Source organism: Ixodes scapularis, unplaced genomic scaffold (assembly GCF_016920785.2).
Source record: "Ixodes scapularis isolate PalLabHiFi unplaced genomic scaffold, ASM1692078v2 PGA_scaffold7__128_contigs__length_106722199, whole genome shotgun sequence".
Classification (NCBI taxonomy): domain Eukaryota; kingdom Metazoa; phylum Arthropoda; class Arachnida; order Ixodida; family Ixodidae; genus Ixodes; species Ixodes scapularis.
In genome coordinates this window covers 5,224,884-5,244,781 of record NW_024609882.1, presented here as the reverse complement: position 1 = coordinate 5,244,781, position 19,898 = coordinate 5,224,884, and the positions used below count along the sequence as shown (strand labels likewise).

At 48.7% G+C, this 19,898-nt stretch overlaps 1 protein-coding gene across 4 annotated transcripts in view; it reads left to right on the top strand.

Annotated features, from left to right (window-relative positions):
• The window catches only part of LOC120838002 (E3 ubiquitin-protein ligase RNF19A), a 29,290-nt gene extending 9,789 nt beyond the window's left edge, over positions 1 to 19,501 (top strand). For 3 of the 4 annotated variants that reach the window (XM_040207722.3, XM_040207723.3, XM_040207721.3), the window contains exons 3-13: positions 5 to 295; positions 2,394 to 2,632; positions 4,484 to 4,645; positions 6,952 to 7,154; positions 8,179 to 8,323; positions 10,452 to 10,614; positions 11,302 to 11,416; positions 12,518 to 12,673; positions 15,140 to 15,341; positions 17,125 to 17,292; positions 18,200 to 19,501. In XM_040207722.3, the coding sequence (XP_040063656.2) occupies positions 5 to 295; positions 2,394 to 2,632; positions 4,484 to 4,645; positions 6,952 to 7,154; positions 8,179 to 8,323; positions 10,452 to 10,614; positions 11,302 to 11,416; positions 12,518 to 12,673; positions 15,140 to 15,341; positions 17,125 to 17,292; positions 18,200 to 18,377 (2,022 nt within the window). In that variant the 3' untranslated portion in view covers positions 18,378 to 19,501. The remainder of the gene's footprint in view (positions 1 to 4; positions 296 to 2,393; positions 2,633 to 4,483; positions 4,646 to 6,951; positions 7,155 to 8,178; positions 8,324 to 10,451; positions 10,615 to 11,301; positions 11,417 to 12,517; positions 12,674 to 15,139; positions 15,342 to 17,124; positions 17,293 to 18,199) is intronic. The other variant, XM_040500018.2, reaches the window with a different exon arrangement.
• The last annotated feature ends 397 nt before the right edge of the window (positions 19,502 to 19,898 follow it).

Below are 19,898 nucleotides of genomic sequence, written 5' to 3'. Positions count from 1 at the left end.
GCAGCCTCGCTCCGCAGCAAGCGGGCCGATGTCCACGGGCCCGTCCACCTCGATGGGGCACCTCGAGGGGCCCCTAGGACCCCCGAGGCGCCACAACCCAGGCAGCCGCTTCTCCCTGCGCCGCCTGTTCGGATCGTCCTCGGCCTTCCTCAACCGGCGGGCCTTCGGTCGCGGGAGCGCCAAGGGGCTGCCCGCGTCGGCGCTCGACGCGGAGCAGGCGCTGCGCATTCCGTCCGGAGCCACGGCCTCTGACGGGGCCCGCGCAGCGTCGCAGAGGCTCACTGCCCCTCCCAAGGTCGGTGGTTTCGTGCCTCGTTACCGGTTCTCGCTCAGATGGCAATCGGCTCGTTCGATTCACCCGCGCCGGCCTGCACTGGTGCAGGAAAGTGTAGTGCAATGTAGAAGAGCGCGTGACAAGATATTTCCGGTTGCGTCCGGAGATCGGCTGCTCTCGTTGATCGAACGCAGCAGTGTGTGAGAGGTGCGAGTAAATCGAACGCAGCGACCGACAAGTTTGTGCCATCGACGTCTGTGGTGGGTGTGGTGCCTGGAATTTGTCTCCGACCGGTCCGTTTGCCACGTCGAAAAAAGCGGTCCCTCAGTCTCCTCCCGACGAAGTCGTAAAGGTGTCGCGCCGTCGCCGGCTGTTGCAGTGTTGCAACAGTAATGGTGGATGTGGCGGGAGCCCGTTGTGCTGCAGGTCGCTCTTTAACTGGATGACATATCGAAGCCTCGGCAGCCAGGAATTAAGACGCCACGACGACGGTGACTCTCAGATTCTCTCGCATCTTTTTGCCGTAACTTCAAGGTGCAATAGCCAAGATCGCAACATCCGACGGCGTGACACTCTGGCTCTTGTGACATTATTTGTTGTCACTTCGGGGCCTCTTTCAGTGCATGGGCGGAGTAGGACGCCGAGCGCATTAGTCGGAGACATGTTTCCGGCTCCGCAGTCGTGAGGACTGCTTGCGTACGGAGGCCAAAGGTTGGACCGAATGTGGACGTGACGACACATGGAATTTGGTACATGTTCGACGAAAACCGCGAGACGTATGAGCGAGCGAGAGAGGTGGACCGCGTCGGAGTCTTGGACACAGCTGCGAGTCGCGCAGACCTAGACGTTGCATTCGGAGAGGTGCTGGTTCTTTCTTGGCTTTGCAGTTGGATGCCCAGTACTGGTTCGTTTAACCTGTTCGCGGAGAAATGCCGCCAAGGCGGCGGGTCCGAAGCCCTTCCCTCTATTTCTCGGTTTCGTCGAGCCATTGTAGCTTTTTGGGGCAGACAAGCAGTAATCGCGCCAAGTGCGAAGTTAGATGCTAACGACGACGCCTCGCGGCTTACGTCGTTGAAGGCGATTATCGGTTGAAGCGTGGTGGTGGTGCCTGAACGTCCATTAACCCTTTCATGGTCACATTGTTTCTCCAAAGACGCGCCCCCGGGGTCGGTTTTTTTTACTCGGTGCAATAGCAAAGAGTATACAATAGTTTATTGTCGCGTAAAAAAAAATCTAAGGCATAAAATAAATAGTACACACACTTCAAAACATCTGCGGCACACTTGCTGGAGGCTGAACAAAACAAAAAGGACTAAAACTTTCACGGACCCGCTTCCGAGACTGTCTAGCAGACGGTGGGGCTGTGTGTCAGGCTCTGGACTCTGAACCCAGCTGGTTTCCAGTTGTTCCTAGGAGGTCGAGCTGTCATCCGACTCACAAGTCCGAGAAGGGTTCAAAGTCTGAACTCAAAGAGCCATCGCTCCAATCTCCACTACACTACCCCGGGAGCAGCCAGCATGCGCGGCCATCTCGAAGTAATCACTTGCACAGAGCATCCAGTTTCGCAATTTCAAAAAGCTGCGCCAAAATAAACACCACCGGAGTTATATGGTCGTAGTTGCCTAAAAACCTACCAGATGGCAGGACGTCCCCGTGAACGCGCCCGTTCAAGTGACCATGAAAGGGTTAAAGGCTGGGTCAGACACTCGCGACTGCTTACGACTGCTTATGACCATGTGCTCTAAAACCTCTTGAAATTTTTTACGACAAGAGAAGACACTGGCGACACCTATAGGATAACCGTGGATCGCTCAGCATTTTTGTATATATATATATATATATATATATATATATATATTTTTTTTTAGCACATAACCTTTTTTATTTGGCTTGAAGAACTTGTGACAATGTTATAAACTACTGTTTCTCACAGATAGTTCATAGATTTGATCTCGCAAGTACCGCAAAACCTTGGCTCTAGTGAAATGCAGTGCCAGGGTGACCTCATAGATGGCGGCAGCGTTCCAGTGTGTTCTCTCGTTCCAAGAGATTGCGAGAGCTCGGCCCCAAGCAAATGCGAGCTTGCAAACGGGCTATAACTTCCCTCGCTTACGCGCAGGACTCTGAGGGTGCAAAGGGTGCCGAGGGTGCGGGGCGGCGTGGCAGCGCCCCACGGCAAGTCTCGTCGGACACGGAGTCCCTCTGGAGCTGCGAGGGGGGTGCGGTGGGGCGGCTGGAGTGCCCGCTCTGCCTGCTCGAACTCCCAGGGGACTGCTTTCCCCAGCTGAGTTCGTGCCCACACCGCGCCTGCTGCGACTGCCTCCGACAGTACCTGCGCATCGAAATCTCCGAGAGCAGGTGAGTTCTCTGAGTCGGTCGACTTAGCTCGCCGGAACTGCGAAATTGGCCGGTCGTTGCGGTCACCGTGCGCTGATGCCAGTGCGAGGAGCTGCTTGGGTGCCTGCCTTTGAGTATGCAGGGGTGGAATGGCTGTGCCATTTGTGCCATTTTGCGCCAGACACATTTGTCTGCACCGTCCTGTGACACGGCCAATACCTTGCGCCATTATGCACCAAGTTGCAAAACATGCGCCCAAAAAAATTGCATTTTGTCTTGGTTTTGGTTTCTATCGACTTGATTGGCAACAATGAGCACGTTTAGCTGGGTCAGCTTTACAATCCTTTACTCTGTTTGTTCTCCCTGTGTATCCCAAGTCGGAAGCGCGCAAAAAAATTCGGGGCTTGGATTCCAAGCACTACACCTCCTGCAACTGCATTGTTATACTTCAACCATAAGCGGTTGAGCAAGTCGGCCCAGGTGAGGTCGAGTTGTTAAGCGTCAGATTGCCTGAGGCTCTGCGGCCCGGGATCCGGACGTTAGCCAGTTGAAAATGAGCAAAAGATTCGTTATAGTGCTTAATCGCTCAAAGTTGAGACCGCATTCCCGCAAGATAAATCGTGATTTGATTGAACTGAAACGCGGTCCGATCCAAAACCTTGCCGGCCAGCAGTTCTTACGCGAGTGGTGGATCTGCTCGGCATACTTTAACCCTGCTCCTGCTTATTGCTTTGAATACGATAACTCCGTTAATCGTGGTCTGCTGCTTCGATATTGAGTTGCACAATAGGATAAACTCGACATTTGTTGCCCTATTCCTCCGTACAACTGCACGTCCGTTGTTTACGCATGCCACGAGGTTCGCACATATATTACTATATGTCCAGCACGTGTGGGTTGTGCGATAAGCACAACCCGCACGTGCTGGACATAGTGATATGTTTGCATTTTGAGCAGCTGAAAGCCACTCAGAAAATATCAAGGACACTATCTTCAGAAACATATGGTACTTGCTTTTTGGTTTTAAGGCTCACAAAGTTTCAAGTTTTCACATCTGTTACACTTATTCCATCTACCCAAGTCCCTAACCAGTCATGTTCATCTGTACTGCTAAGCACAATTGAAATTGCTCCCGTGCCTGTCTAAGACACAAGCTGAAGGGCAATGAAAACTGATCTAGGCTGCTCCTAGCCTGCTCCAGAATGTATTTTTTGGCTGCTCCCAACCTGCTCCAAAATAGCTGTTTCAGCTGCTCCCGTGGCTGCTCCCAAGCACATTTCATGAGTTCCACCCCTGAGTATGGATTTGATCTTTATGCTCCATATTATAGGCTGTTCTGACGTGACATCGATCCGCCATTTAGTGGTTAGAACTAGCGAGGGAGAAAATATTTTAATTATTTGAGGACGAAAAAAGAAAAAAATGTGAGGCGCGGTGAAATCTATAAGCTTATGTGCACTACCGGTTTGAAGGTGTCACGCGAATCTTCGGAATACTCGCCTTTGGCACGTGTGAGAAGGCTCATGACAACAGAATGGCGAATGAAGTTACGTCAGTGAAAACGCCCTATACATTGTTTTACATTAAGTACATACACAGTTGATGCTACGAGCTGATGGGACCGATCAAACGGTCTGTAAAGCGCAAGTCACTGGGCTTTCCTTTAAACTTGATGGTTCAGTGATGATAGAACACATACAGAAACAGGAACACCTTGTTGGTAAACCTTCGACACCGTTTGATTGTTCCCTATAGCTCGTAGCGTCTGCTGTATCCTGACTCTAACCGAAGTATAGAGCCGCTCCGGTCGCACCGACCGGCGGCTACAGAGTGCACGGATGTGCCCAAACGAAATGCGCTTCTGGCGTGCAGAGTGAACATCTCGTGTCCGGAGTGCACGGAGCCGATCCACCCCAACGACATTCGGAGCCTGCTTGATGATGAGGTGATGGTGGCCAAGTACGAGCGCTTCATGCTCCGGCGCATCCTGGTCACCGAGCCTGACGCCCGCTGGTGCCCGGCCCCTGACTGCGGGTGCGTACGCCCCCGTGAACTTGTTAGTGATTTTCTTGATGCCATGGGAGAACCTGTGGAAGTAGGGAAGAACGACAGGTCTAACAAGTTCAAAATCAACGTCGTCTTCTCTGCACCTAACAAGCTCGCCAACTTGTGCAAACAAGTCAACTTGCCGAATTCTCACCGAACAGTAAAGGCTGGTTCAGACATGTACAACGAGCGCGATGCGTCCGTTGCAACCGGAGCGACCGGAACGACCGCTCTGCGCCGCGCGTACACACACATGCAACCACTGCAACAAGAGCAGCGGATCGGCAGCACGGCGACCGCTTTTATGCCGCCATCAGCTGTTTCAGCAGTGCCTCTAAAAAGGGGACGCACTGCCACTCAATGCCGTAACAGAATATACAGACAGACATTTTTCTATAGCTTAAAGCTTTATTAATATATTTTTTTTCATGATAGGCTTGCAAGGTACAGTGGATGAAAAAAAGAAAATAAAAAGATAGAGTACGCCGTCTTGAGCGATCACGGCTCTAATACACGACTTTGCCGATAGTACAAATGTCGCCACACGCCTTTTCTACGATTATAAAAGACAATGTAATCTTATCAGCGATATAGCAACATAGAAATATGATTTGGTGATCAGATAGACGTTGCGAGCGTTCAGGATTGCTAACACTAATTACTTTTCTCCGGTGATGAAAACGCGTGAAAATTTGCATCCTTTATAGAGTATGCGCCAGTAATACCTTGAACTTGAACACACGCATGAAATGCGCCAAATAAGAAATCCGAGCGATGTTAGAGGACACAAATGCTTAGAAAGCACCACTGTAGTCGAAGTAAACAAACACGACGGCACGGGCGTTTCTGCTGTCTTGAGAGTGCCGCCACGACATCACTCCACGAGTAGGTGGATCTTCTCTTCTACTACGTGCTGGGTTATCATGGCGACAGACGACGAAAATTCACAGTCAAGGATAGCGCTTTTACGCGGAACGATGAGCTTTCACCACGCCGTCCACATCGACGATCAGCACCGACACCATGTTTGCAAATAGAAGGAGCCGGCCCGCGACCGGCATGCGACCGGCTCTTCGACGTGTGATTGGTCTGTCGTTGCGGTCGTTTCGGTTGTTTCTAACGCAGCGGGGAAAGTTGGGCTCGCTCCAACTCCTTGCGTCGTGAACGACACGTGCGTGCGTCCCTCCGTCGCTATGGCAACTGACGGTTGCAGACCCTTGCAACGGTCGTTTCGGTTGCTCTGGTCGCTACGGACGCATGTTTGTGAACGGGCCTTAAGCTGTACCAAACAACATCAGAACAGCTTCGTTGGGTGCGCCAAGGAAGTGGTGTACTCATTTCCACTTTCGTGCGGGAAAGTGTACATAGGGCAGACTGGACGATGCCTTAATGATACGCTCCGTGAATATTAAAACAACAGCATCAGAGCTAACACTGGCCATCTAGGCATACACTGCCGTGATTGTGGGTGCAACGTTCACCTGCCATCCTGTACAATTTTAGGTAGGAATAGTAACCAATTAACTAGAGAAATTATCTAAGCTGAACATATCGCCAGGAATTATAAAAACTGTATTAGTACACCATCTTTACACCTGATAGAAAAAGAGAAAAAAAATTTTAGGTGTCTAGGAGATCGGTGCGCATGATTCGGGAAATTCGGTAGTGCAAGAGGTAGAAGAAGACAAAGTATATATAAAAATGAGTTGTTAGTCAGCGCGGTTTGTTTGAATTTTGCTTTATTTTTCGTGTGTAAGGAGTGAGTGTTATTTGCTATAGTGCGCTGTAGTGTGTGTAAAAATGAGCCACCAACTCGCCCAAGCTGCTACGTTAACAAGTTTAGCAGGTTCGCGTCCCGCCAGATTTTCCCAAATTTAGTTTCCCACAAATTAATTATCACAAATTAATAATGATAATTGCTTTTTTTTTTTTGTAAGGAGGGAAATGCCCGCAGCTTTTCAGTGCACAGCCTGTATCTCTCTACTTCATTCGCAGGATTAGGATACTGTACATGACTTCATTTTGGTGGGCCCAACATTTTGGGAATTTCGTGAAGTTTGGGTTTTCTGAAAAATTTTGGGATTTGGAATGGTACGGTATGTATTCGTTACCACTGGTTGATATATTAGCAAGATTAATTTTTCGCGATAGTTCTCCAGTCACGAAATTTGCGAAAGTTAGGTCCTCGCGAAAACAATACTGTTCACGGTACTTTCCGGTACTTTTTTTTTCCTCCTTATTCTTTGTACTTTTATTAGTGCTGTCGTTCACCCATGGCCCTTTTCTGCTCCCAGGTACGTGGTGATAGCGAGCGGCTGTGCGAGCTGCCCCAAGCTGCACTGTGAGCGCCCAGGCTGCAGCACGTCCTTCTGCTACCACTGCAAACAGGAGTGGCACCCCAACCAGACGTGCGACGCCGCCAGGGCGCAACGAGCCGCCCGCCCAATCTCCTCCTCCGCCGCCTCCCTGGGCTTCCCCCACGACGGTACCTTGCAGAGTGCGTTGCTCAGCTTCCCGTCGCGGAGGCCGTGCGACGAGTGCCGAGGGGGGGAAGTAGTTCCGTCGCCCTCCGGCGGCGCTGCAGTGCCTGGAACGAGTCTCCGACGGGTGTGCCTACTGCGTCCTAAAAAGCGGTTCCTCCATTTGTCATTCGTTGCCACTTTGAGAACGCTTTCGGTCCATGGGCGGAATAGGACGATAAGAACGCGAGTGGAAGGCGCTTTCCAGGCACCTTAGTGGCACGTCCGCCGCTCCGGAACGGTCGGGCGTGGTGTTTGCCGTCGGTTGCCGGCGGGGCTTTGATGGGCACAAAGAAGCAGCAAAGTGTCGCACCGGTGGTGTGCCTTGTGTAAAAGGAAACTGAAGTTGAAAAGCAATTTAGTAACTTCAATGCATACTGACAAAATGAGTGCGTGTAGTCTTGCATCTGCCTTCTTTTCTCACTTTTTTCTTGTTCTCTGACTCGTTCATTTGCACGGGACCAGTGACCACGTATGATTTATTGCGCTCCACTCCCGTCTTTGCAGCCCTGGGATGGGATCGAGTGCAAATCAAATAGGGCGACTGTTCAATTCGTTCTGAATTATATTTGTGGAAGTAGTGGAATCAGTAGGGGCTACACTGTGCTGGGAGATATCTGTGTGTTGTGCAAGGAAAAAATGTCCTCTCTATTCCCAGCAATGTGGGCATTCTTGTCAAAAGTGTTTTTATTAAATATCTACTTTACAATTCAGTACTTGATGTCAGGTCATCTCCGGGAGCACGATTTATTAGTCGAAGGATTGGTGGGTTGTCAAAACGTTGTGCGATTGTAGACGTTGCAGTTGTTTCACTAGCCTCAAAGGAATCTCTGGGTACAGCCGCTGATATTCTGCCGAGAGCCTGCTACATGGTGGTCTTGTAAAGTGAAACCTGTCATAGCAAACCCTAGTTTTCCTTTACGAGTTCCTGTGGTTTAGCGTTTCTGGTGGCTCGGCCAAGACTGTCGTGTTGAGACGTGTCCTCTTCTGTGTGCCCCCCAGGGGACGACATCAAGCACTGCCCCTGCTGCAAGGTGTTCATCATCAAGATGGACGACGGCTCCTGCAACCACATGACGTGCCGCCTGTGTGGCACAGAGTTCTGCTGGCTCTGCATGAAGGAGATCTCGGACCTACACTACCTCAGGTGCCTTTCCACTTTCACACCTGAGTTGGGAGACTGTACATGCACTACTACTACATGTACTACTAGTGTTTGGCACTGCAGCTTGCTGCAGTGCCAAACACTAGTAGTACATTGCTTGCTTAGTTCTGCTGGGTTGTCACTTGCTTTGAGCCATTGTGATATTTGCATCTCTCACAAGATGTTTTGTGGGCTCTCTGTAGCTGAGATCTCAGTTGCACAGTTAGAGTCGGAAGGGGCGACCATGAAACAATCGTTTAATTCGGCGAACTCGTGCTCGTTATAAGGACTTCAGATTTCTAAAGCAGGAAACAAAACTTGGCTCTTTATTGTGGGCACTTTTGTTTGGAAAAAGGTGCAAGTACAGTAGGCTCGCAATAATTCAAGCTGATACTTTATACTTCCGGCTTATTCAAACAAATTAAAAAATTTGGGCTTGTTTGGCCATGGTTTTAATGTACGTTTAATTCAAATGGCGTTTTCGTATACAGTCGCCAACCGATTGATCGGACGTTTTCTCCAAACTGTCACTCCCCCTATAGTTAATGTATAGCTTTGACCGAAATTTTGGACTTCATAAAACTTGTAAGCTCGATATTTCGGACATCATTTGTGTGATTTCTTCAGTTTACGGCCACAAAACGGCCGCCGTGATAGCACCGCGAGCTTAGTCACTGCCATTTTGATTGTTTTGATTTTACCCTGTAGCCTCAATACCACATCCTACGCAATAACCACCTGTCCTGTCCACTTCTTCGTCTGTCCTCGTCCTAGCGCTATTTGTAATTTAGCAATAAACAAGCTGGGTTGAGGCTATTGACAGGTTTTTCGGTTCCGCTATAGCCAACATGGCTGCCGTCCGCCCATTCTTATGGCCCTTCCAGTTTTTCTCGTGGTCCGTGTTTTTCGAGTGCGACCACTAGAAGAGCGGCCGTCTACCGTTCTTCTGGTCTTTGAGTGCGAAGGTATTTTTGCCGATAGGCTTCGTATTGAAGCGAGCTCCAATCTCCAAATAGTGCCAAATGGCGGCAACTTCAACTTTGCTGTTTGGGCCAACAAAGGCGCCAATAAAGTGCAGCACTGTGATCAAACAGATCAACAAACAAGTAAAAAGTGAACTATATAAAGCAGAAGTTGCACGAGACCTTAAAATTGACATCGAGCAAGTGAAAAGTGGCAAATATGCTTGGAAATTTTATATTTTGACTGAGATGGATTTTTCCGACTGCTTGATTATTTGGACAATTTCAGGGTCTCCTCAGAGTTCGAAAGATCGGTCGGCGACTGTGTTTCATACTTTTTGTTCTCGCAGCCTTGTTGAGCGCGCTTCTTTCTGGGCGCTGGTGCACTGGGGAAAAGCAATACCTGCAGAGCCTGCTACCGCGGGTGTTGCTTCTCTGCGGTGCACTAGTGCTCGGTAAGTGCGCTCAACGGGGCTGAAGTGGGGGACTCGAACAATGAAGTGAGGCACCATGCGGCAGTTTTCATAGCAACTTGCATGAATGTTGTGACGTGGCTGCATGGCATAGACCCACACCAAAGCATCCGAGACAACTTTTTTGCGGGATGAACAAATTCAATTTTGTTTTGAGGTGTCGCATGTCAAGTCTGTATTTGGGCTTAAAAAGATTTGATAAATAAGGTATTTTTAGGTGGTGCAACGATCATAGTCAAACTTCATGCGTGGCTTTAGGGGAAAAAATGCAAAAAAGAAAAATGTCAGGTTGGCGCTGCTACTCACCACGTGGTACACAAACTTGAATGCTTCTTAAAGATGGACACCCAAAGCAGATCCAGCAGATCCGAGTGTGTGTAATATGATATGCGAGTAGCAGTGTCCCCCCCACAGTTTGTTCATTTCCCTCCCGCGCGGAGAAAAGAAAGAAGTTTTTATTTTCTCACTTTTTTTCTTGGAGACCTACCCTACACTCACAACCACCTAAAAACACTTCCGTGAAAAGTTCCATAACATTCAATTCTCTGGCTCATTAACGAAAAAAACATTTTATGCCCGAATCGCGCCCGAAAACATTACGTAGAATCTCACTCGAGGCTTCGGTAGCGTCTCCCGTCTGGGCTCTAGCGCGCCTTCCCAGAGCGGCAGCCTGAACCGTCCCCCGTCTCTCCCCAGTCCCTCTGGTTGCACCTTCTGGGGCAAGAAGCCCTGGAGCCGCAAAAAGAAGATCCTCTGGCAGCTGGGCATGCTTGTGGGGGCCCCCGTGGGGATCGCCCTCATCGCGGGCATCGCGGTGCCCGCCATCGTCATCGGCATCCCGGTTTGGGTAGGCCGCAAGGTGAGCCCCTCTTTTTTCTGGCTCGGACCGTGGCGCTCTCGAGGCCGGTTTACACCGACTGGGTCATTTGGTTCTTCATCCCCCGAAGTGATTAGCGTTTTGAAGCGTACGTCAAGTTTAACTCGAAGTATGACCGCTGTCCGCACACGCCACTCGGAGAAACTAGAGCTCTTGTTATTGTACAAATTAGCTTGCAATCCTTCCATTATAACCCGCCCGCTTTGCTTCGTAAATATTGTGTAGATGGAGAAAAATGTGTTCAAAGTGCTCAAACCTCTACCGTTTATTTAGAATCGGTGGACCGAAAATAATTTATAAAAAAATAACTATGCTGTGTAAACAAATGAAACTTTCTGTGAATACTTCCAGATCTTGATGGATGTAAATGTCATTTTTCAATGTCAACTTGTTTTGCAGAATTAATTTTTTTCTGGGCAGTGCGCCGGCAGATTAGATGAGCTAGTTATGCGGTGATCTCTCCTGAAAGACTGACTCCCGCAGAGTGACTCTAGCAGTGCTCTTCAGACTTTGTGTTGGAAGTTTGCCTTTTTTTTTTTGGTGCGAGTTACTGAGAGTCGGCTGCGTCTAAATTTATTGGTAGCTGCATGCTAAGTAATGCCTCTAAGTGGCTGTACAATGCCCAGCCCTTTTTCCCAATTCTTAAGATTTTTTCTTTGTGTTTACCAGCTGCACTCCAAGTACGACCTGCGTACCACGAGTCGTCTCAAGCGCAACTTCATTGTTTCCGGCGGAGTGGTGGCTTCTTTTCTGGTGTCCCCCATCATTGCCGGTATAGCCGTCGGTGAGTGGTTATTCACTTTAAGGCCCGACATTCTTCAAGGCCTGGCATTCTTCAAGGCCTGGCACTCTTTAAGCCCATTGTTCTCTGAAATCCAATGTTCTGCATTTTAAGCACTACGGAAGGATTCTGTTCAACTATGTCTGTGGAACGGGTCCACTTTTTTTATTCATCATGCACAACCTAAGATTTGTGAAGCATCTGTTGTTGGGACAAAGTATGTGCAAACTTGAAGCTAGGTAACCTTTTATTCAAACTCATTCGTGACGTCTTGTCTGTGAATGGTTATAGTGCAATCCCCGTTGCTGAAATGCAGGAAAGATGTGATCCTCTTTGCATCAAGTGTTGTTCAGATTGTGCTTGTATAAGGATGGGGGTTAGGACATGTTCTAGCTCTATGAACTCTTTGTAGGGAAGGAGTGACGAAAACAGGAAAAAGGACTACAGTCACGCATGATCGTAAAGGATTACTTCTTGCAGTTACGGTATAGTTGTAAATAGCTACTTTTAGAGCAGAGTAGTGGTGATTGCAATTGAGTTGCATTTCCAAAATAATAAACCCCTTTCAGAATTCAGTGCCACCCGGTGGCTCAAAAAGCAGTTCCACTTTGGTGTTCTAATGGTATTCATGAAACTATTTCATGGGGCACTGCTGCTTTCGCACGTCAATGCTAGATGAGGATTAGTTCTTAAATCGCCTCATAATTCTTTCTTGATATATTTCAGTTTCGTTGGGTTCACCATAAGAACTGACCAGTACGAAGCGGCGACCCATAAGCCCTTTGATGAACTTTTTGCCATCGAAAGGCTTTAGAGCCAAACTTGTGGCAGGAGATTGAATGGACCACACTCCAAAATAAGCACTTACGCCGCCGTCGTATCTAATAAGCGCATCTTGTAGTACCGACGTCTCGCCTTGCATAGTATCCTCCGTTCGGTAGCATCTTCAACTTCAAAGGTGCCACCTTTAGTTCGGCACAAATGCCTTACGCCGAGATGATGATGGTAATAAAAGTTGCCAGACTGGCTTTCGAAAAAGGTCCGTTTGCATCGATATGGGTGACAATAGCGACGGGGTTCACCGACTGCCCCACTTGCCCGCAGGCATTGGCGTGCCCATCCTCCTGGCTTACGTCTATGGAGTGGTCCCTGTGTCGCTGTGCCGCTCTGGCGGCTGCGGAGTGACCACCTCCGCCTCGGGAGTCCGCATCGAGTTTGACGAGGACGCCGACCTCGGCATGTCCAGCGGAACGGCGGCCGGTGAGGACGACCTTGCACATTCTGTCTCGACATTGCTTCTGCGCTACTACGCCAAATGTGATGCCACAAGGTACTCTCGGACTGCTGCACCTCGTAACGCCCTCTAGGGAGGCAAATGGAGCTCCCGGTTGGTTGCTTGGGTCGGTTGCATCGGCAGAGCCAGTTGAGTCGAAACGAGCATGTTGGGACAGCCCGACGGTTCGTAAATGTGATGCAGGTTTTATTTTATTTTTTTTTACTGGGCCACAAAGTGTGGTTTTTTTTTTTGCGTTTCTAGACACCTTGCTTTTCGGTGTCACCTTTGGAGACTGCTTTTGCGTACCTTTGGTTTGCGATTCCACCAGCAAGGGGTGTGGATCATAGAGTCGCCGCTTTCCCCGGGAGCAAGCGGGGACAAGACCCTTACGCCACGCCCTCCCGGCGTGTACGGTTCTCCGACTTATCTCTCGTCTCTTTTTTTTTTGCTAATTATGTCTTCCTTAGCATTTTTTCTCCCACCGGGTCAGTTAGCTTCTACATTTTATGATTTTCTCTACCTCTGTGGTGCACCCAAAAAGTTGGGTTTGGCAGAGAATAACCACATGACTCTTGTGCCAGAGAGCCCCTAATCAGTCTACTGGTCGCCTTTTTTGCTACGCTACCCGACCACCTGGCCCGGATGGGCAGTGCACACTCGGGGGCTCCGACCTTGCCCTGCTCTGCTAAGTGTGCCGTTCAACGACTAGTGCGCGCTGCACCCTGCCGGTTGTACTGGGCATTTCGAGTGCTGTTCGGGCGTGAAAAATATTCATATAAATAAGCCAGAGAAAGAGTGCCGTGGAACTTTTCAGGAAGGTGTTTTTAGGTGGGGAGTTGATCATACTCAAACGTTTTGAGGGTAGGTTTTGGTGAAAGAATGCGAGAAAAGAAAAACTTGTTTTTTCCCATGCGTGGGAGCAAAACAAAAGTGAACCATCGGGTTTACGCTGCTATTCGCACATAGCACCGCATGGTACAAAAACTTTAAAGCCTCTTGGAGACGAGCACCCTAGAGCGGATCCGGCAAATCCGAGCGTATATCTGAGTAGCGGCGTCAATCCGACGGCTTGTTTGTTTTCCTACCGCGCGTAGGAAAAAATGCGTTTTGAACAGAGAGTGTGCTTTATGGGTCGGTTTCTGCAAGAAAATAGTCGGGAACGTGCGTCGTAACGAGCGTCGTGAACGAGTGACACGCTAGGAGCGTTACGCTTGTTAAGGGTAAATGTGAAGTTTCTTTACGTAAAGTTCAAACCCCGCCGCGTTGGTGCGGTGGCAGTCGAATACTGGCACAGCAGGTTTGGGATGCAAATAATGAAATTTAAAAAATTAATAAAATAACTAAATAAACAAAAGCTAAAAAAATAAAACAAGTAAAATGAACAATAAAAATATATAAAAATTGGAAAAAAAAAGGTAATAAGATAGAAAAAGCTAGCAGAAACGACACTCTTAATCTGTATTTTTCTTTTCTCTCCTTTTTTTTTCTAGAAACCTAAACACTCACGAAATTCGAGTACCGTATTTACTCGAATCTAACGCGCCCTCGATTGTAATGTGCACCCATTTTTCGAGGTTTGAAAAAAAAAAAAAAAAAGCGTGATAACCTCGATTGTTACGCACACCAGATTTCGTAGGTTGGATACAGAAATGAAACTTTTTTCTCACTTGGAACAACGAAGGTTTATTCCAAGTGCTTCAATCTTGCCGTGAAATGAACGGCGCTGTCTCTCGCTGGCAAGGTCGTCATCACGACAACGGTCTGATGAAGCACCCGTGGGGCGGTATGCATCACTCGTCATCGCTGTCGGACGACTCATTATCGCTGTCAACGGCCCAAAGCATTTCATCTTTGGTGCCGTCCATAGCGTTAGAAATTCCGCACTTCTTGAAGGCCTTGATAACCACGGCAGACGGGATCGTGCACCACGCGCCTTTCGCTCATCCAGCGAAGTCCTGCAGCGACACAAGTTTCTGGAACACTAATCGCACGTGATGCGGCCCGACTTCCATCGCTCTCCGTGCACAATATTACTTTTCTTTTGAATCCAGCATCATGGTGAACGTGGCGTGTCTTTGCAGTGGGAACTTCCATGCTGATACGAACGCAAAAGACACACGAGCTGGCTACGCTCTAAGCGTCTCAGCGAGTAATGGAGCGGCCATTTTGAAATGTCGATGGCGATATGGTAGCGTAGTTTTGGGTCGCACTCGATTCTAGCACGTATGCGATTTTTGGACCTATTTCCCCGGAAAAAAGGTGCGCGTTAGATTCGAGTAAATACAGTAATGATCAGTGCACCAGCTAATAACGCCTTGGCAAAAAGTTTTATGGCACTGTTCACCGACTTATTTGGACAAATCTTTGTACGCCTGAAGAGTGTTTGAGAACACCCGTAGAAGAAACCTTCCCGGTCCTTACGTCATCTGTGCGTTGGCGTCCGGTGGCAGACGGAGCGAGCGTGGACACGACGGGAGGCGTGGGGATCCTGGGGGCCGGCGGGGCGACGGCAAGCATCGGGGAGGCGGCCTCCCTGGGCATGTCGGGCAGCCCCAGCCTCGGCTCGCACCTGGATACGGCTACGGCCAGCAACACGGCCATCGCCGGCCACAGCTTGACCGGGAGCATCACCTCGGCCAGCGCCTCTCACAGGTGACTCGGCAAGGCGTTTAATGTTGGCGTTGCTTTTTTTTGTTTTGATTTTTGTCAGGCATTATTTTGAGTTCCAACAGCTTGGAGTCCATTCTGCGGCATTCATGCAGAATGAATCGCCGCATGTCATATTATTTACACAATGTTTTGCAGCGTAGCGAGCTGCATTAATTTCGCTCGGGCCACCAAGCAGTAAGACATTGGTTGGTAGGAAGACGTAAAATCAACAATTCCAACGCGAAAAAGAGCACGGGGACTTTCACCGATGCCGACATCACATTTCAGTGGTCTGCTCATGCGAGATGTGGCATCTCTTGCCCATCGCACTTGCACGGTGCCGGTGGCGTGTCCGTGCCGCTAGGGGTAGTACTCCGGTTCATTTGTAAACATGAGTTGGTGTATATAGCCCAGTGGCCCATGTATGATGATACCTGATACCGGGTATTTCTACAAAGACTTTCAAACATCCCTAAAAATAAAATACTTGAGGAAGAAAAAAAAAAAAACTTTTCGGGCATTAGCTGACAACCATAGCAGATATTAGACATTGCAGAAAAAACAAGAGAAGCAACACTAATTAACAAAATAATTACCTAGAATTTATTAACTTTTTAATTAGCAAAACTAAACATATGGCATTTATTAGAAACTTGCTGACTGTCATCAAAAACCTGATTTAGAAGTTTTTGATGATGTTTAGCAAATTTTTAATTGAAACTACGGTATGTTTATTTTCACTAATAAAAAAGCTAATAGTTAAATTTTATTTATTATTTTGCTAATTCATGATTTATTTATTCTTTAAATTTTGTTTTAATCCCTAATGTTTATTGTGGCTGTCGGTTTGTGCCCAAAAAAAGTTGATTTTTCTCTCAGACATTCTGTTTTTAGGAATGTTTGAGAGTCTTCGCGGAATCGCCTTGTATAATGAACTGCTTATAACGATCAGTTCCTAGAAAATCAGATCTTTACATTGGTATTACGTAAAAATATACATACACGTAGCAACTGAATGCATTATACGAGGATCATAGGGGCCCCGCTTCTGCATCTGAAGTGTGGGTTTCCTACTTTTCTATGCAGATTTTTACCTATCCAATTGTTTATCTCTTTCTCTAAACACTGATAACTGATAGAGAATTCTTATTGGTAGATATTTTACAACTTGATACACTTTGAGTATTGTTGAGTAACTTGCTACATCTTGAAACTTGATGGTATTATTTCGGGCACTTTTTCGATTGCAGTGATTGGCTTCTCCAGTTTTAATAATATTATTACTATAAGTGGCTTGCTCTGTAATTGCTTTTCGAAAGTATGTGCAGCCTAGTGTTGTTCGGGCACTAGACCAATGGTCCGGAAGAAAATTGAGCAGCTTGAATCTAAAGGCTGGTTCACACACTGCCGACTGCTTACGACCGTGTGCCTTAAAACCACTTCTGATCTCTTCGGCGACACTGGCACTATCTATCAGGTTGAACAATGTTATAAGCAATCATTTCTTGTAGGTACATTTGATCTCAGAAATACCGCAAAACCTTCGCTCTAGTGAAGTGCAGTTCCAGGGCCACCTCATAGACAGATGGTGCCAGTGTGCCGTTGCTTTCTCGTTGTAAGAAATTACAAGAGTTCTGTTCTAAGCAAACACGAGTGTGTGAACGGTTCTTTAGCTTTTTAATTTGCAGGCAGCGCGCAAAAAAAATACAAAGAGCGTCGCTTTCGGGTGGTCCGCGGAAAGGCAAGACTCGCGCTCGTCTGGAACTCTGTTCGACGTTGCATGCAGGCTGGAGGTGCAGGCAGAGGTGTCGTCCAACAAGCGCTTCAGCCTGAGCAGCCACAGCGAGACCGCATCTGCCACGGTGAGCCTGAGCGAGCGCTCAGCGAACATGTCCGGCATGGCCGACGACGCCGCCAGCACCCGGGCCTTGGCAGGCTCCATCGTGGGCTACAGGTGAGTCTCCAGCGGTCTTGCACCTTTGCACCCGCTTCTCCTCTCGCCTCGCTTTGAGAGTGGGAACTGAGAAATCGAGGTTATTCGAGACTCCGGCGACCCTTGGGGGTCACCCCTATCGGGCAAATATGGCGATATAAAACGGGTCGTGCCATGCCGCGTGCCAGCTCGACGCACGACGCTCGAGTTTCGGCGGGCGAGCATTGGATTCGAAATGATTTGCCTCGGTTTTTACTCGCTATGTGTTGGCGTAAGCAAGCTTCCAGAGGCTTGACCCTCTCTGGGGAAGCGATGGAAGGACTGCGGTGCCGACGAATGTTGATGAACGCACAATGTCCGGTTCCCTCATTTCGTCGAGAATGGTGGGCATAGTGACAGCAGCGATTTCGGCACAAGTTTTTGTGAACCTTCATCAATATTCTACCTCTACTACGCATGTAACAGATTGCATGCTTGTTGGCTTTCCTCTTCTGTTACCTCATACCCCTGGAGCTTTCTGCTTGTTTGATGCTGCCCACAAGATAAAATCTTTCAGCTTGCATTCTGGCGAGCATCCAGGTTGTGGATCGTTGCTAAATGTGGCAGAGATTAATTGCACGTTGAAAGTATGGGTTGAACCCACCTGCCTCGAAAGTGGTGTTGTGGACAATTTTTAAGCCGCACCAGAAATATACTGCTTCCCTAGCGTCAGTCACATGCCGGCCTCGCAACTTCGTGCATCGTCGCCTCTTCTCTGGGTTTCTTCGAAAGCCCGCTTGCACAACACCTGCATCCTTCTCGAACGTGCCTCTGTCAAGGTCTCCTTCCTCACCTCCCTTCCCCACCTCCCACTTCATCACACCCTGCACCGGCCTCTCTTTCCTCAGTGGGAGCCAGATCACCCGTGACCCCGATTGCTCGTTTGCAGAGAGGGCACCCTGGCCGCGCCGGTGGAAGTGCACGTGGACCCACTGGAAGAACCGGACTACTGCCGCCACTGCCGCATCACTCACCGACCCTGCTGCCCCAACGCCTTGCCCTCCTCTCAACCGCACCACTGCGAGTGCCTTGACGGTGTGAGCGTCACCAAGGTGCAGATTGAGTGAGCGCGCGGCGGAGGCGCGAGTGTCACGCAAGTGCGACGATACGAGTCGAAAGGGACGAGTGCCATGCAAGCGCCATCCAGAATTGGTGCTGTCGTGCCGTCACTGGCGGAATGTGCGAGTCGGTGTGTCGTGCGGGCAAACGGTTTCTAATGTCTGAACTGCGTTGCCTCGTGTTGAAAGCGACGAAGGATCGCTTCGCTCAAGTCGTGCCCATTGCTGCGGTTTCGTCGTCGTCCGGCGGATTTGAGAGGCTTCCTCTGCCTCTTTCTCTATACATAAATATACATATAAAAATAGCGTTTTCAAGGTGCGCTCTAGAGACTGAAGCGGGACTGCCCCCGTGTCCGAGCGAGAATGTTATACTCGTTTCTACAGGTGGATGCTTATCCCTTGAAAGCGGAGCAAGAACTCTTGTCGTCTCGTACAATAGTGAGTGTGTCTGTGCTTCCAGCTTGGGGGAAGGGGGGGGGGGGGGGGGGGGGGTGAAGGGGGATTGAGCTGGCAACTTATTTATGTTGCCTCCCCCTTGTGGAGTGGACCTAGGCCTTTCTTCGCATGGCAGGAAGCACCACAGTTTAGTCATTTCGAAGCTGATCTTTTCGGTCATCTGTTCAATTGCTTTCGAGTTCCCGATTGGAGCGTTCCTTGTGCAAAGAAGGTGCTGGCTTACCGTAAGCTTTTCCGCTTGCGCGCAGCAATACATCTCGACACTCGCCGGCAGTTCGGCGTGACGTGCACTCGCACAGTCGCTTTCGGCAGTCGGTAAAACGTGTACATCGAAGAGCAATGTGAATACGAGTGTTGCCGTACTGTGGAATCGGAGAAGCTCCCGGGTTATTTTTTTTTCCCCCTGGCTCTCATTAGGCTCTTTGTTAGTGCCAACGCCAACAAGCCACGCATGTCGGTTTCCTGGTTTTCACACCTTTGCACCCCTTCTCAGTGTGAAGCAAAAAAGACTTTGTTCTGCCCTGTTTTTACCTTGTACAGCAACAAGACAACTGCCAGTTTGGATTCTTCGCTAAAAAAAAAATAAATACCTTTGTAATGTACAAAGTCAGTTGGACACTTTGGTGTGTATTTATAACGGATATATAAATAAAAGCCTCTTATTTCCATCAAAACGACGGGCGACTCTGTGGCATCTCTTTGGCGAGCAACAATCTACTGTTTTGACTCTGATGCTGTAGGCACTTTGAGAGATTCAAAGTGACACAGAATGTGTTCTTTTTGCTCTATCCCCTTTATGCAGGGCAGTGGCCTTCAGCGGTGTTTGGCGGAGACATTTGAGTCGATACTGCACGTGTGTGGAGTTACTGCAAATAAAAATTGCAAGAGTACACTTGAGACTGCTTACGTGTAGGAAGGCGAAAACATTATAGTCTCGTGGGAGCAATGTTTTCGAGTTATGTTTCTACATGTATTAATGTTTAGGGCGACGTCCTAGAGATCGACGCTAAGTATGGCGTCTAGGACGACGACGACCTCAAGGATGTTTAGGATGATTTTTAAGACGACCCTAAA